The sequence below is a fragment of the Thermobia domestica genome, chromosome 10 (assembly GCF_964235325.1).
Source record: "Thermobia domestica chromosome 10, izTheDome1.hap1.1, whole genome shotgun sequence".
NCBI classification, from domain to species: domain Eukaryota; kingdom Metazoa; phylum Arthropoda; class Insecta; order Zygentoma; family Lepismatidae; genus Thermobia; species Thermobia domestica.
Window position 1 is genome coordinate 155,061,746 of NC_137463.1, and position 17,150 is coordinate 155,078,895.

General features: G+C 34.0%; 1 protein-coding gene across 4 annotated transcripts in view; it reads left to right on the forward strand.

Annotated features, from left to right (window-relative positions):
• Positions 1-552: 552 nt before the first annotated feature.
• Positions 553-17,150, forward strand: part of ave (sterile alpha motif domain-containing protein aveugle) — a 50,898-nt gene continuing 34,300 nt past the window's right edge. Inside the window, exons 1-3 of one of the 4 annotated variants that reach the window (XM_081728660.1) lie at positions 553-929; positions 15,693-15,970; positions 16,555-16,641. In XM_081728660.1, coding sequence (XP_081584786.1) covers positions 16,603-16,641 — 39 coding nt within the window. In that variant the 5' untranslated portion in view covers positions 553-929; positions 15,693-15,970; positions 16,555-16,602. Of the gene's footprint in view, positions 930-1,130; positions 1,155-15,692; positions 15,971-16,554; positions 16,642-17,150 lie in introns of those variants that run through there. The other 3 variants (XM_081728659.1, XM_081728661.1, XM_081728662.1) reach the window with 3 other exon arrangements.

Here is a 17,150-nt window from a genome sequence, read left to right on the forward strand (position 1 = left end):
TTTTTCTACGTAAATTTTAGTAATTTCTAATTTCTATACTTTCGGCCATCTTAACATAAATTCTCAAAAATTCCTTTAAATCGAACATTTCTTTCTTCTACATGCATCATCTGACGTAAACGAGGAATTATCAGGTGTCAAAAGTTAATTGGTCGGTATTTTTCATCTCAAATCACGATTTACTCATCCTGTTATTGTTGAGATTTATCAGCCAATCCACGTAATCTTCTTTGTGAGACAGGGTTCGATTCCCGGCGGGAGCTCAGGTGGTTCGGATTCCACGTTAATCAGTAGGTCCACGTCTCATATAGCCTCGCTGCTAAACGGGATGTTAAACTCAAAATCTTTGTGAGACAGACACCTTGAAAAGTAGCATCCATAGTGGATGACACGAATTTATCAGTGTGAACAATTTTTGGCGAAATACAAAAGATTTTGGGATTATTCGAAGAAAAAATTAGTTTAGAAAAGAAACCAAAGTGGTGAGTGTTAAAAGTGGTCATAAAAAAACATAAAAAGACAGTGACGGAACGAAACGAGGACAGAATAGGAAGTTGGTGCTTCGATGCTGTAGGCCTCATGGCGGAGTAACTGTTGTGATGAATTGGTATCTTCTGATGAAGACTATTTTTTGAAACTACCGTTTTGTTCGCGGATAGCGAACAGTAGAGAGCGAACGATTAAGAAAATATATATATATATATTTACATATCCAAGTGTCTATAGAAGGAACCGTGCGTCGAAGCCAGAAATCTGGAATGTTAATACCTGCAAGTGGAAGTGAAGCCCAATCATCCTATTGTTCAGGTTCGATGTTCGGTGGAAAGAATGGAACCCAGACCCTCTTTTTAGTGTGAAATTGGACCTGAAAATTGGTATTCGAAGTTGTGAGTATAGTGATTGTTTGGAAAGTGTAAACAGAAAACCAGGTTAGTGAACCAAATTCATTCTACTCCATAGTACAGTTTGACGATCAAGAAATGATTGTTAGTGATAGCCACCATTTGCACGATGTGTGAGTAATAACCTCGTTCCCTATAGAGCTGCTTTTCGAGCATTCACATGTAAACCAAAACAGTTTCTCTTTGGAAAAGGGGAGTTATCAAAATTTACATATCATGTACAGTATCTTACTTCAGTATGCGATGTAGAAGGTAAATAAATCCATAGGAATTTCGATCTCTCTCTTTAGGCTTGCACAACATTTTTTTTATATAAACATGTACCAAATTAACTAGGTAGTACCGTAATGATACATACAAAGTAAAAAATGAGAATTCGGTAGTGACGCGTTCTGAAATACCTATAGTTCATTATTATTTTATACACTCTCAAAAGAAATGGAAAATATATATTTGTGTGTACAGTTGCACCACGCCATTGATGGTACGGAGTTCGTATCCCGTCTTCGATATTTAAAAAAAAAAAAGTTTGCTGTTCACCTTGAAAGATTTTTTTTAAACGCTAAATTAGAAGAAAATGATGGAAAATAGACTAGGGTAAAGATATCCGTTTCGCTTTCTTGCACGTCCCTATGCTTAATATGTGCCGATACATATAATGTGATTTTTGTGTTTTGTTTGTGTATGTACTTGTGTGTAGGTTAAGTTAGGGTAAGGATGCAATGTTGATTTGTGCGAATATGTAATGAATATTGACATAGCAGTTGAGTATTCCTGCTTAATTAATTTGTAATGAATAATAATAATTTGTGCCAAAATAAGTAATATAGCACACAAAACATGAAGGGACAGGGTGTTTAATTCCCTGCATTAAAAATATAAAACTGAAAGCTTATTGATGAAGAATAATGATTTTAACGTAAGTAACAGGGACGATGTAATACGAAGGTGGATTTGTAAGATATTAAGCAAACTTTTGTAAAATGAATATTTTTGATTTTCTGCGGTAATAGAATACGTAGTAATGTTTAACATAGTAAATATAATGCAGATATTGAAGATGAACATGCTGTGCAGCATAACCAGAGAAATGTAGCATAACTGTACACATTACATTATTTTTTTATTATTTAATTTTTCTTGAGATACCAATTAAATAGATAAAATTTGAAACCTAAAATTTAATTTCAAATAAATACAGAGAAAACCCAATAGTTTAGGGAATCTAGGGGCTGTTTGAACAAAAATGGTACAAGGGTAGATTCAGTAACAAGGTTCTGTAATAATTACGGAGAATAGGATCAACAGAAAGTGAAGCGGTACAGATAACGTTTGAGGGGAAATCAAAAGTGGACATAACAACTTTTTCCAAATTCTTAATTATTTTTATTTTTTTTTTCTTTCGGTCGTTGCGCAGATTTTTTTTTTTTTTTCACACATGACCCCTTTTGAGTTCAGCGTTCCCACATGATAGTGGAGTGTACGAATGTTTTGTGGGTTGCCAGGCGCACTTCTGTGGAGGTCAAAACAGGTTTGTGACTGGTTAAACTTGCAATGCATTTGGGCACACTTCAATCAAGGGAAGGTGAACGTCATACAATACACAAGTCAGATGCATGAGTTACATTTTCTTTTATTTATTTCTGGGTGGTAACAGATATTGGCGCCTTTTCAGCCAGGATTATGTCTGGTCTTGGAACTCTCAAACTTTATTTGCACCGGAAGACATCTAAGTAATGGAAGCCTTAAAGGAATGAACATGTTAGTAAAATAATTTTTTTGTGAAAATAAATCTCAACTTATTTACGAATAACAGTGCGCTAACTGAAACCATACCTTAATGAAAAAAAAAAAAAAAAAAAAATCTGAAAGCATAATTACTTTCCTTTTCTTGAGAGTAATGTGGTTACATGTGTCATTTATTTATTTCGGGTAGTAACAATGCAATACTTAATCCTCAAACAAGAAATTTAATATTCATTTCCCTGTTACATCAGTTATAAATTCGACCACCCCCATTCAAAGCACTAACTGCTTATTCAAAATGGGTTCAAAATTCTCAATAATGATCACTCTTATTCTATTTTTTTTCTTTCTTTCAACTAAAAAAAAAAAAAAAAAAATCCAGAAATGCTCTCCAGAAAGCTATGAATGTTCAACTAACCGGAAAATATTTTGTGAACAAATTTTGGGTTTCTTAATTTTCCGCTTTCGATTGATCGGATTTTCCCAAGCAGAATCTAATCAACCGAATGGAAAACCATGACACAACCGGGCAACATTTAATTAACGCAGACAAGGAAGTTCTATCTGCGTTTACTTATCGTGCTTACTGCTGCCAGGGCTTCTAGGAATTGCTCTCGTTAACTCTGTACCATTAGATCCAACGAAGAAAAACTCAGACAATTGCTGAATTATTAATGTCACTACGAATTCATATAACAAAGAGATTTTAACTTTTAAATTAACTTCATTGTCCCTTTTCATTCCTCGCCGAAAACAACTTTAAAAAAAGAACTGTCCAATACTAAGCTAATTTCAATTAAATCTTGTTAAACCGAGTCGAATCATGAAGGCTGTCAAATCTAGGCAAGAGACTCTACCCTGAAGGAAGCTTAATCACAACTGCCAACTCCCACCAGGACAAGCAGCCGCGAAGGTTAGTCTTGTGTCCTGATTGATAGCTGTCATACCTATATACCAGACAGCTGTATACGTCTTTCTTTCCTTCAAACAATAGGCTGACGTAACAGCTATTTCAATACAAACCAGTTTTTGCTCTCAATTTACCCTTACGTTACATTCCCCCTTAAAAAAAAAAAAAAAAAGAAAAATATAATACATATTTTCATTATTTCCTTAATTATTAACAAGTTGTGAAGTTTTTAATGAAAAATAGCTTCAAAAAACATATTATTACTCCACTTTATTTTTCGACCCCGAGCATAGGTGTCGGTAGCCCTTATAACAAAATTTTAGAACAGTCCAAACTCGAATCTTCCTTGGAGATAATGATCTACATCAATTTATAGTCATTGTAGCCACCATTAGGCTCCGCCATAGGGTTGAGGATAATTCTAACATAACGAAGTGTTTCATTTAATCCAAGATCAAGCAAGTACTATTCAAATAGCAATATTAAACGTTTGACTATTCGGAATTCTAATTTAACTGCAGGTTCACAAACTGAGGACCGCGTCTATATAATTTACACTAAATAGAAATTTAATCTTTAGTTCAACATTCATAGAGTATACGCATTCGACCTATAACAGACAGTAAAACATATATAACCTAAAAGAAACATGACAGGTTAAGGTTTACATTAGTAAGTTTCGGGTTTGAGACTCTCTCCCCACATGAACTGGATTATCAATTAATCGAAATCTCTTAACGGTTTAAACCGCCTGAATTCTGAATCGAATGTATGCAGTGACAGGCAAAATTGCAAAATAAACACCCAAAAATGGCAGGTAAAATATTAAAATAAATAAGCAGTCATGAACTTTGGGAAGAAAAATAGATACTAAAATATGTAAAAGCTATAATAGGCTATAAGTCGTTTACTATAATGTTTCATTTTGCACTTTGTACTTTCCACTTAAAATTCTGGAAACTTGCCCAACCCGTGAAGGACAACATCTAACAATTCATTCGCCATTCTTCAGTAGTAACAATGAAACAATAACACAACTTAAAAACACTATCACAATTTATTCACACGCGGTTACATTAGCACAAACATTCAAAGTACAAGAAACACCAAAGTGAAGTCATTTTACACTACACTAGCAGTTTATTTTCACTTGCGAAAGGTTTTTCATATTTTTGTTCTGAAATTATTAACATCTCTTTAAGATTTTCAAAGGAAAGACTTCGTCTCCTGTCAGAAAGAATTTGCTTTAAATGTGAAAATGGTCTTTCCACATCTACAGATGTCACTGGAGCATACTTAAAACATGTAATTTGGGAAGGATCCATGTCACTGTCAACAGTTATATCAGCATCACCTACCATAACACTAGCGATGTCCTTCAATTTTCCCAAATCTCGATTAGAACTTACAACACGATTACACTTAACGCCGAATGTACTCGCCCTTGTCACCAGGTACAACACTCAGATCGTTGAGAGTAACATTGAATATTTTCAGAGAACTAGCGAGAGTCTTTCTTTCTGTCTCTATCTATCTATCTATCTTTCGTTCGTTTTTTCGTTTCTTTTCTTTTTTGCTTTTTCATTTTTTTAAAGCTTGGCAATAGCATCTGGTAACTTTGCAAAATGTATTGCAATGAAGACTGTCCTTTTTCAAGGAATTTTTCTTAAGCAGACTTTGAGCAACCTTAATTAAAGACGCATCATCCTCATCAACAGTATCAATGATTCTTTTGATGGGTTCAAAGTTGTTAGCATAATAGAGAACAGCTGTAATCCATGTATCGCATCTCGTTAAGACAGGCTGTGGTGGAAGCGGAAGTTCAGGGGCTAATTCGCGAAACGCACTTGTTGGCGAGGGAGCTTTTAGAAATACCTTTTTCACATTCAAGAAGGTCAACGTCAGGAAAATGAGAACGAACTTCCTTTGCAATTTTATGTAGCGCGTGTGCCAAACAGGTGACATGCAGCATACGTGGGAATAGAACCTTAAGCTACACTTTTCATGTATGCAGCTCCGTCTGTGACAAAAAAGAAGGACCTTATCGTATTTTACACATTCTGGCCACAGAATATTCAGCGATTTTGTAAAAACCTATGCAATTGCCGTGCCATTTACTTTTTCCAGAACTTCTGATGCAATCAAAAATGTTTGTTTGCCTTCTTCTCCCAAAGTTCCAATAACAACGTTGGCAATGGAACGTCCTAGAATATCGCAAGTTTCATGAATTGAAATCCATATATTTTTGTCAGCAACACTTTTACGGATATCGTCAATAGTTCTGTTGTACGCGCTATCAACGTAAGTTTATCTCAAAGATGATTCACTTGGAACTTGTTGTTTTGTGTATTTCTCGAGAAAGTTTCTAAAGGAAACATTTTCTAACTTCCATAAAGGGATGTCCGCGTTAATTAGAGCTTCACACAGATCATTCGCAAAACTGTTAGTACGCGAAGCGGGATTCGTGACTGTTCCAAGATGATTTTAAACCTTTTCACCAGCTGATTTGCGTGTCCTTGCAGAATTGTGTTTTGCAGTGCTTATATGGTGTGTTCCAAAATAACGCTTTTCAGGTAAAACCAGTTTCACATAACTTACAAAACAGTACAGAACCGACTGTTGAAAACATAGTACACCCGAACTCACTCACAAATTTTTCCAACTTCTGTTGCCTAGAAAGACCAACTTTCGGCATCTTGAAACACTGAAACGCACATAAATACCAGTTCTGTATCACGCACGCTTAAGATTCACAATAACTGCCCACCTAGCTATTTCTGTAATATACCTATTACAGTTAGGTATAATAATTTTTTTTTGGGTGAAATTAGAAATGGGACACCCTATATAATAATGGCTCTTAATAGTGAAAATTTCGATTTATTTGTTAAATTTATTCATTTTACGTTAAAAATTAACTTTTCTTCATATAATTCAATAATAACTAAAAGAAATAGACTAAATTTATATTTTTGATAATATTTCTCTTTTCTTAAATGGTAATCAAATTTTCTCTGTTTATTTCCTTATTTGGTCAGTAACAATGGGTAAAAATCTGGTTTATAAATTTTTTCTTTAAAACAATCTGTCAGAACAGACACACAAGTCTTTCTTAAAGAATCCTCCAATCATAAAATTAATAGAATAAATTAGAACCTTCTGAGATTCCCAAAAGTCAGAAATTCTGCCAGATGTTTCTGCAGCATCATAGCGTCAGTCACGAGTGTTTTCCTTGGCCGTGATTGGGTGAGAGATCTCAGCTCACCTCGGTCGAGAGGGTGGATCGTGTCTTCTATCATCAGTCATCGAATGATCAACATCTCATTTCCGACGCAGTGACGTTATAAAATTTGGTGTCTATTTCGGTTTTATACTTTATAGTTCAGGAACAGTTACGATCCTAGATTTTATTAGTTTAATATAACATATTCCTGCATTCAGTGAACAATATTTGGAATCTGAAATTTATTTTTGCAAAGAAATTAATGATTTCGAAGGAATTCAGTTACCATGACAGATGAGTGGAATTGATTTGGACTAAATTTGGATACTTCAAACAGTGAGTAAAAGTGTTAGTTATCACAGACAAGTCTGGGAGGTTTAGGAGTTTGTCATCGTCATTGGTTCTTTTTATCAAAATTTTCCGTTTTTTTTTTTTTTTTTAACCAGGAATCCCTAGTTTGTACGGTGTGTTTGTTCGAGAGATTTTTTTTTAACATGATGCATTGTAATTTGAAGTGTGCTAAGTTGGTCGACACTATGACAGCTTAAATTTCGAACCGGGTTTCTATCAATCTTGATTTGTCGCTCCCATAATGTAGGATATTTTCACAATGTAGGTAAATTTTGCAAAGATTTCCTCTTCCTTCAGGGGGGGAGGGGGAATCTTCTCAGGACAATTTAATAGGTCCTCTTGAATTTAACAATGATTTAGTGAGAACTTTAGGGCCAATGGGCCCCGAAAATTTTCCTCCTTAAATTTATCTTAAATATTTATGTTATGTATTCAGAGCTATATTATTGGGATAGTGAAATATTTATACATGTAGATTCTAATTAGTAACTCGTATTTATGTCATGTGTAGTTTTATGTAATTTATGTCATTATGGTGCAGTAGTTGAATAGTTGTGTGTGTGAGTGAGTGGATTATTGAGGACGATTTAGTGTTATATTTATGCAATTAGTTATTTGTTTTCTTACATTTTTTGGACAAAAACCTTAACCACAAAATTAAAATTTATTCTTGCTTTAGTACGGAATTCAGTATTCAAATGTTTAAACTTTTATCAGCACAAGGTTAGTTTATGCTTTCACAGCGCCCTCTAGTAGGGAAATAGCGTCAGTCAATTGTCGTCGACTGATTAAGAAAATAGAGGTTACCAAAATGAGAACATTGTTATATTTTCGGAAAATAACAATAAATGGAGTAATTTCAATGTTTCAGGTTAGTAGGTTGTATTTACATGAATCGGTATTTGCAAATTTTTACCTCTTTCAACTCGAAATAATTATGTAATTGCAAAATTTCAACTTCGCTTTTGGCGTTAACAGAACTTACTAGTCCGTATCTTAGAACCTTAACAGCATAAAAACTATTTCAGTCACTTTATAAACAGACATTCTCTCGTGTTGTTTTATCTACCCGCTTGTTAAGAATAATTGGGATTGAATTCTAGTAAAGTATGCGTACAGAGTTATTCAGCCAAATAGTTAAAATTTTCATATTACTAAAAATTTACGTAAGGTAAACACGAATTCGATATGTTACGGATACAAGTGTTTGGGTTCATGGGAGTTTGATTTGTACTAGCCATTGGTCGATTGTATTTCCTCGAATATGTTGACTTGAGTAGAGGATTTATTAAAAGAGTACTGTAAATGTAGGTTAGGGGTAGTTAATATATGGATTGATAGTGGTGTAAATGGCTATATTAATGACTGGGTGTGCTTTAAATGTGAGTCGTCGCGATAATAAGTAAATAGAATTTTTAAAATGAGTCGTTGTTAATGTAAATGACCACCCCAAAGTATACTTGTGCCAAGTGAATTTTGCCACTAGAGATATAATTGAGCTACTTGACCTCCTATTAAATATTCATCGTTAGATAGGAAACACTTGACCACTGGCTCTCACATTGCAAACTCACATGAAACAAGTGTTGTATTAAGTTAGGCTATTGAGTTTGCCTTGTACAAATAAATTCATAATAGTTGTTGACTCGAGTTCTGTTTATGAATGGCATGGACTAAGAAATCGAAGCGTGAACAGATAGAAATAGCTGTGAAAGGTTCAAGGTGGCGACGAATTGGTTTTCTTAGTAAAATTTATTACAGATACCGATAAATGTTGAATAGCTTATATTTAGCTACGGATTAAAGTAACTAATTCATGAAAGTAATACAACCGAGGTGACTAACTAATCCAAAAAAACCTGAATTAATGTGAGTTAGTCCCGGATTTTTTAAAAAATTTCTTCTCTTTCTCAAGCGCCAGTCGAATTTAAAAAAATTATTAAGGTTCACCAGTGAAGGAGGGGACAAGAGTGTATAATATTGAAATCATTTTTATTGTGTATATGTAAATTCCATACCAGAGTGTCGTTCTCCCCTCCCCCCCCCCCCCCCCGTTATATCTTCAATTTCCTTAATTTAATATTAGATAGCATGGAAATTTACACGACACTTCAAGGTTGGCGTCCTTGTGTACTGGGAGCCACTAATGAGAATTTGGCAAACAACTCGTTAGTACAATTTAAATTTTTTTTTTTTTTTTTATTATTTTTACTTTGGTTACCCCCTTTGAATATAGTCTCTTTAAAATCTCTATTATCTTACTTCATACTTTTGTCGTTGGGATATCGAACAGTTTTTTGTTGTTTTAGAAATTTCCAAAACATAGACCTAACTAACCTTACGGCTAGACCGTTCGTAATTCTGATTGGTTGGGCCGGATACGGTGAGTATTAATACATTTATGGGGACTATTTTCTCCCTATAAATGTATTGATCTGGGCACGGACTTGCGAAACTTTCCGATCAGAAGACACCCCAGCGTGGCGTTATTTAAGCCCGCCCCGTTTCGAAAAAATAGAAATAAATTTCGGCCTAAAATCGACACTTGTCGTACCCTTTTTTTTGGTTCTTTTATCACTTAACGACCCTTCTCTCTCTCTCGTTTAATTTGCTTTCTTGCACTTTTCTATTTACGTGTTGTTTTTTTAACCCTCCCCTCCCCCTTTTTATTTTATTTTATATTTTTCTTTTTTTAATTTTACATTCTTGTATTTGATTATGAAATCGTTCATACGCAGAGTTAACTTGGAACATTCAATTGAGACATTGACAGACAGAACTTGTAAGGTTATTTGCTCTTATCGAATACCAACGAAGCTTTATGCAACTAGTTTTGGCCAATTGTGTTTGAGATCGATCGTACGGTATGAGACCCTTTTTTTTTTTTTTTTTTTCACATAGTACAGGCCTACCAATTGTTTATTGAAAATTCCGTCTTTTTTTTTTTAATTTAATTTCACTTTTGTTTCCACGATTACCATGAGAATCTAAAACCTCTGTAATACCTGCCATAAAATTTTGAGTAACTTATTTAGAGAACAATTAAGGATTCGTTAATATATTGCCTTTTTGAAATGTTTGTTGTGATTTTAACTACGTAACTATATTTAATGTGTGGCAATGAGTAATGAAGCTTGAAAGTTATTGAAATGGGGTAATTGACGTAAAATAAAAAGTAAAGTAAATATAAGTAAAATGTATATGATGAAAATATTAGTGAATATTAATAATATATGTGAATGTGTTAAAGGGTCTTCACCTACCCCGCCGGTGTGTGTTTGCCATAATTTTCATAAATATGTTGCACGTAGTTAGTCATTGTATGTCGTAGAATGTAAAGCACTATGCCATATTACATGTGAATCCTTTGTGTCGGAAAATATAAACCCTGTGTCGCAAACTAAACCCTATATGTATGTAATAGCATGAAGCATGTCAAAGGGCAGGTTAAAATAGTGATGAATGTTCAATGGAATTTCCTAGCCTCCATATTTTAGATCCATCCCAGTATGAAATTACCAAATCATCTTCGCCTTTGTGTAATCGTGGTCACAGTGCGACGGAAATTAAGATCTAAAAGTGCGAGATTAAGCAACTGAATTTGGAGAAAGAATCCTAATCTCTTCAATTGATACAACCAATTTGTTTTCCATTAATTATTTGAAACTTCCTTCCTTCCTATGTTCCTGTAACTCAGGTGAACGATTATGACGTTACGATAATTAATAAACTTTGTAGTGTATTTCAATTTGAGACTTGGATGTAACTTTAGAAAAATTAAACCGATTTGAACTAAGTAGTGGAAAAACTGGATAATGTATGAAAATATCCACTCGAAATGTTTTAGAAAGGTGTAATAGAAACACCACGTGAACATAAGTTGTCTTTTAATGAACGCTCGCAAACTCCTGTAGTACAAGGGGTCAAGTAAGGTGAACTTCTGTGCAAGGATTTAATTTAAGAAATATGCACTTTAGTGCAAGGACACCTAACATGGTGCAGTGAACGTGCGCTTTAAGAAGTGAAATTAATAATAACACGAGAGACGAACTCATTCCAAGTAAAATTTACCCTTTTTTTTTTTTTTTTGTTTTATTTCGTTTCATCACATATATATATATTTATATTTGTAATTTTATTTTACCTTATCTTGTTTTGAACATTTATCCGAATATATAGTGTAACCTATAATTTTGTAATGATCAATTCTTGTGATTTTTGGTCTGCTCCTTGAATTTATTTACTACTGAATATATGTTTCCCATTTTTCTTCTTTCTTTATGATTTGTACAATAAATGTACTCAAAACGTTAGATAGAATGATTCCTTTTTTTTTTCCTTTAAAAAATAACATCGTCCTGCGCGTAAGTGTGTGTGTGCTTGTAGATGGATTTTTTTTTTATTTTAGGTACTAGTGTTGTCTTGTGATATTAAGTGCAGTAATTATATGTATAAATATATGTGAATGTTTATGAAACGCACCATAGTCGTAGTCAAGGTGATAACGTAGATTCTAGTTTGATATGGCTCTGAAAGGCAAGCTAACATCGAAGAATAAGCTAAAGCCAGTGAAACGTTCTGTTTAAATTGTTTTTCCAAGATAACTATATATATATATATATATATATATATATATATATATATAGTTATTTAATTTGAGCAACTCAAAGTATTACCGGAATTTAAGTAAATATACCAGTTTATATATAATTTAAAGGTAAACAATTGCCACTCCTTATAAAATGGACTGGGTTTGGGTAACTCAAAATTGCATAGTTACCTGGATCCAGGTCAGAGTGGTATGAGCGGTATGCAATACAAGGATACGGAAAGAAAATCCTCTAATATTTCTACTCTTCTTCCTTTCTTTTTGATCTTTTCCTCTCTTTCCCTCCTATCTTTTCTTCTCCTTTTCTTCTGTTATTCTTCCTTCTAACTTCGTTATCTACTCTCTTTATTGAAGTAAAGGTCGTGACAGGGAGTCATCTTCAGGAATACGGTCAATAAAAATTTAGATTTTTTTCTTTCGTCTTCGGAAGCCCGATATTGGAAATTTTAATTAGTTTAAATTGGCTCTCTCTCGAGTCAATGACTTTACCTCGACAATGATTTTTACAAATGGCTCCCTCGAGAAACGATTTTTACACTTCTTGAAAGTAAACATCTTCGTTTGTCATTCCAAGAACCGAACATTTCTTCAAAATTCCAAGAACTGAATACGCACTAGCATCCTCGCTCCTCCACTTGCAGGGTTTGAAAAAACCGAGGCTTTTTTGAAAAAATCCAACCCACCTGGGCCCATATGGGTTTTCTCGGGTTTTATTATTATTATTATTTTTTAAATATATCAATTTTTTTGGAGTAAAAGTATTAACATGTGATTTATATTTTAAGATTGTCATTGTCACTGCTTGCAACAATTTTCTACCCACTGCTGTTTTTAAAAAAAAATTGGTCGCCATTTTGAAATTTTACATTGGATCGCCGAGAAAATCAATACAGCAAATTTAGCATATCTCGTACTTCCACCGTCAAAATTTCAACTTAAGAGACTGAAAATTGCGCTTTGTGATGTGGACACTCGCTATTTTAAAAATATGGCCGCCATTTTGAAATTTTACGTTGGTATGCCACCAAAATCTATACAAGAAATTTAGAGTGGGAAATTAAACTCGGAAAATGCTCGGAAAATTTTAACTTAAAAAACCGAAAATTGTACCCTGTAGTGTGTGTGGTAAAGGCAGACAAACGAGTTGAGTTGATTTTGTGTTTAAGGTCCCTTTCAGCAGCGAAATTATGAGATGGGACCTACTAATTAACGTGGAATCCGAACCACATTAGCTCCCGCCGGGAATCGGACCCGTGTCTCCCACGCCGAAGACGCGTATGCTAACTGCTTAGCAATGACAAATGTAGATCAAGTCAAGCGTTCGGCAGACAAACGAACAAATGTAGATCAAGTCATGAGTCTATTAATTTAAAACAAAGATACAATTCATGTTGTATGGAATAAATAAATGTTTCAAAATGTTTTATATGAAATAAACATCTTCCAGCGTAAAATAAATGGCTTTATTGTTGAAGTATTCATTTCCGATGCTTCTGTGTTCAATTGCGGAAATTTCCAGAGCGCTTTTTTCACAAGGCGGATTTTTTTCCGAAAAATACAGGTTTCTTTACTGTACATCAAAACTTCCACTAGTACGGAAATTTGAATTCAGTACTTGAAATGGTAAGCGTTACATTGTCTTCAGAACTCCGAGCATTAAACTTCTTAAATTTGACAACAATTTTTACGCTATTGCTGGTGTTGATTCTACAGAATGCTTATTTGAAGAGTAGCAACAAATGCCTGAAGGAAACTGTTGTTGGAAAACCAAATTTTACTGAAGAATACTTGTTTTTTACATCAGACGTAACAAATAATACTAATAGTTTTACTAATGTATTCACATATTTACTATTAGTACCGGCACCTATGGCCTTAAACCGTCAAACGTATACGGGATAATGTCCCTCGGTGTCGCCGAGCCCACTGTTCACGGAAAGTATTTTCTAAAGTACAAAATTGCATATTTTACTTCAAATAGGCTATAAGCATAATCCATACATTAATTTGTTCTATAACTATCTCAATCTAAGGTGTTTTTTTTTTTTTTTTTTTTTTTTTTTAATTCATGCAGTGCATTCGGAACTTTATAAAGGTCTTATGGTGAATTTTTGTTTTATACCTTAACGTGAAAGCATCTGATTCGTGCAAGGAAAGTCTAAAATCTGATAAAAATCACTTTCAATGTGATTACCTTAGTTGTACCAATAATATACTAACAAAAAGGTCAAAACCCCAGATAGGTTTTAAAGTGTTTTTTTTTTTTTTCAGGTGGGTCCAACCCGAAAAAAACCGGTGGGTTTTTTCGGACTGGTCCCACTTGGGCAAGCCCTGTCCACTTGTCACATTCCAACGGTAATAGACCAGTTATTATCAGACACCGAGATCGCTTGACCAGATAAGAGCGACTCAGATCTGTGGTACGCTGTCATTCATGAGTAAATAAAGAGTAGTTGAAGAGAAAACCTGTGACAATGGCAACAAATTGCTTCTAAATTGTGAAATTGCACTTTCCCTGAAAATATGATGAAAATTTCAATAATTGTACTTATGGGATTTTGCCATTAATGCCGGGCTTTAGCAATGACACAACTCACACAGACAGAGAAACACTGACAAGGACGTTCTATAATTAATTATAATTCACTCATCTTTTGTCTAATTTGTAAATTTTACCTTTAATCTCCGCCCACTGGTGGTGAGTCGTGTACTTTGACTCTCAGTAAATTTAGAAGAATAATTTAGGTGTAGTGAGGTATACAGCTTTATTCCCATTCTGAAAAGCACTCTTTAATGCGACTCCCTAAATGGGACGCTAAACAGAAAATAAACCGAATTTCTTCCACAAAATTAATATATGAGAACTACAACAAGACTTTGTTTGATATTCCACATTTTAATGTCACTGATCTTAACATTTTAAGAAATATTATCCAAGTATGTTTTCTTTGACGTTTCTTCTTTCCTACACAAAACGTGACTCCTAATAAGTAAGGAAGTCGTAAGTTGCAATATTAGCACACATTTTTCAACTTGGATAATTCTCATTTCACAGAGCAATGTATCTTGACTTCACCTTTTTTTTATTCTTCACTTCACAGTCAAAACCATCACTTAATACTCCAACAAAATAATTCTTTCGAAAGAATGGACTGAAACAACGAAGCCCAACATGTCTCCATTCACCATAGGGCTCAACATCTAAGGAAGAGACAGTCGATCCACGCCACACCAAAGCTAGGGAACAATTCGCAACCCAAACCGCGAGGAGAACGCACGAGCAGAGTAGCCAAGTCCCACACGCTATAACCTTGACCTCTAACTTTAATGCAAAGGATTTTTTCTTTTGTATTCGCTCAATCACTACGAGAATTTTTTATCTTTTTTTTTTAACAGAAAGAAATTAATACAAATACATTGCAATAAACTTAATAATTTTATATCTATCTATCTATCTATATCTATATAATTGTTTCCTATATTGTTTTCTTTCTTTGCTTTTTTAAAACATAATCAAGAAATAATAATCCAGATTCTCAGTTCCATTGGTAACGGAATGTTACAACATGTTTTAAAATAAAGAAGTGACATATAAACCTTGAGCTGAAATCAGTCATACACAATTTCTTACAAATTGCTCACACAGCTCTTTGTATCACAAAGAATTTATTGCTCATTGAAAGTTGAATCCCGCTTTGGTTGCGTTGGTCGATTTTATGCTAACACCTGTGTTCTTGGCACACGGACCCCACTCGCAAGACCGTCAGAGGGATACAAATAATCGAGAATCACCAAATCAATCTAGTGTAGCAACTTACTTGGAGACAAAGTTGGAATAGGTTCCAACCGCACATCCAAGATTTTCTACCAATAAACAATCTATGGCCACTCACTGAGCCACAGGAAGAAAAATTAAAACGTTGATTCTTAAATCAGCGAATGTCTTTTCAGGGACACTACCGAGAAATATGCACGTATTCCTGTGAGACGCACCCTTAAAGCGAAGTGAAGATCGAAAGAGACCCATTGGAATAATAACCGAGATGAAATTACCAAGCAAAGTTAGATAATTGGGATTCTTCAATCCAGCCAGAACACTCCGACGGAGGTCATTACATACTAGACAGTTTGAATTGTGACTTTTTAACTTAGTATTAAGAAAACAAAGTGAGCCATTATGTAAAAGCCCACATACCAAAGGACACAGCAGGTCAATATGGAAATATAATGTAAGTATAGCACTTTTTGTACAAGTGCATTGTTCATAGTAGACACCAGTAATAAGCGTGAATTTGGCCATCCCGATCTTCATATCATTATCTTTTTACTTTAGGCAAGCGTTCATATCCATTTTCTTACACTACTTCTCTTCAACCAAGGTTTATGCTGTTAAAAATATACTTTCCTACCTTTTCTCTTCCTTGATCTGACAGTAAGTCTAGTTATACGATGCAACCTACTTGGTCACTGACAGACTGTTGGAAACGTTGCTTTGTGTTCCGCTCTTTATAGTGAAAGTTAAGCAACATAGCTGTGTCACTTTACAGAATTTGTTGATACGATAAGCGCACTTGTAATTATTATTATTATTATTATTATTATTATTATTATTATTATTATTATTATTATTATTATTATTATTATTATTATTATTATTAATAATAATAATAATAATAATAATAATAATAATAATAATAATAATAATAAATAGTATATACTTCAACTAAGCTTCCGCTTTTATGATTGGAGAATTAGTATTTATTAGTCGGAGATATGTATATATATACATATATATATATTCTTTATTTTTTAGATATTTCTGTTGACAAGTACGCTGTGGCACTGATCACACAGAACAAGCATGGTGGAAGAAACACAAAATTCCAGTAACAGACCCAAAGTAAGTAATTTTGGGAGACAGTGGTAATAATAAATTCAAGTATAATTTGTAAATATTGTAAAATCTTAGTTTGAAAATGCTCAGTAAAATGTAACTGCTTAAAATTAAAATTTGTTGTTCTGAATTGAGAAAGAAAGTGATAAGTAACTAACTCATTGAGTCATCCATCTAAGGAACGTCTCTTCATACGGGCCGTAGTATCTTGTCTAGTCCTACATGAAATGTTTTTAACACTGCAGTAGTCGCGCGGATCACTGCTGTGATCCAGGGGTATATCTTTTGTTGTCGCTGGGAATTGATAGAACGCTTGCCCTTGAGCAGCCATCTACCTTCCCCCCACATCATGTGAAACAGACCAGTGCTGTCACAGCTTTCCTGCTGCCAAAAGTGCATTTAGCGGGTGTTTGTTTTTGTAGCTGGATCACTATTGTGATCCACGCGACCAAACACGGACTACATTTTTTTAAAAACTTTACCCATTTTGGGTTTTGGAATAACTGTGTTTGTTT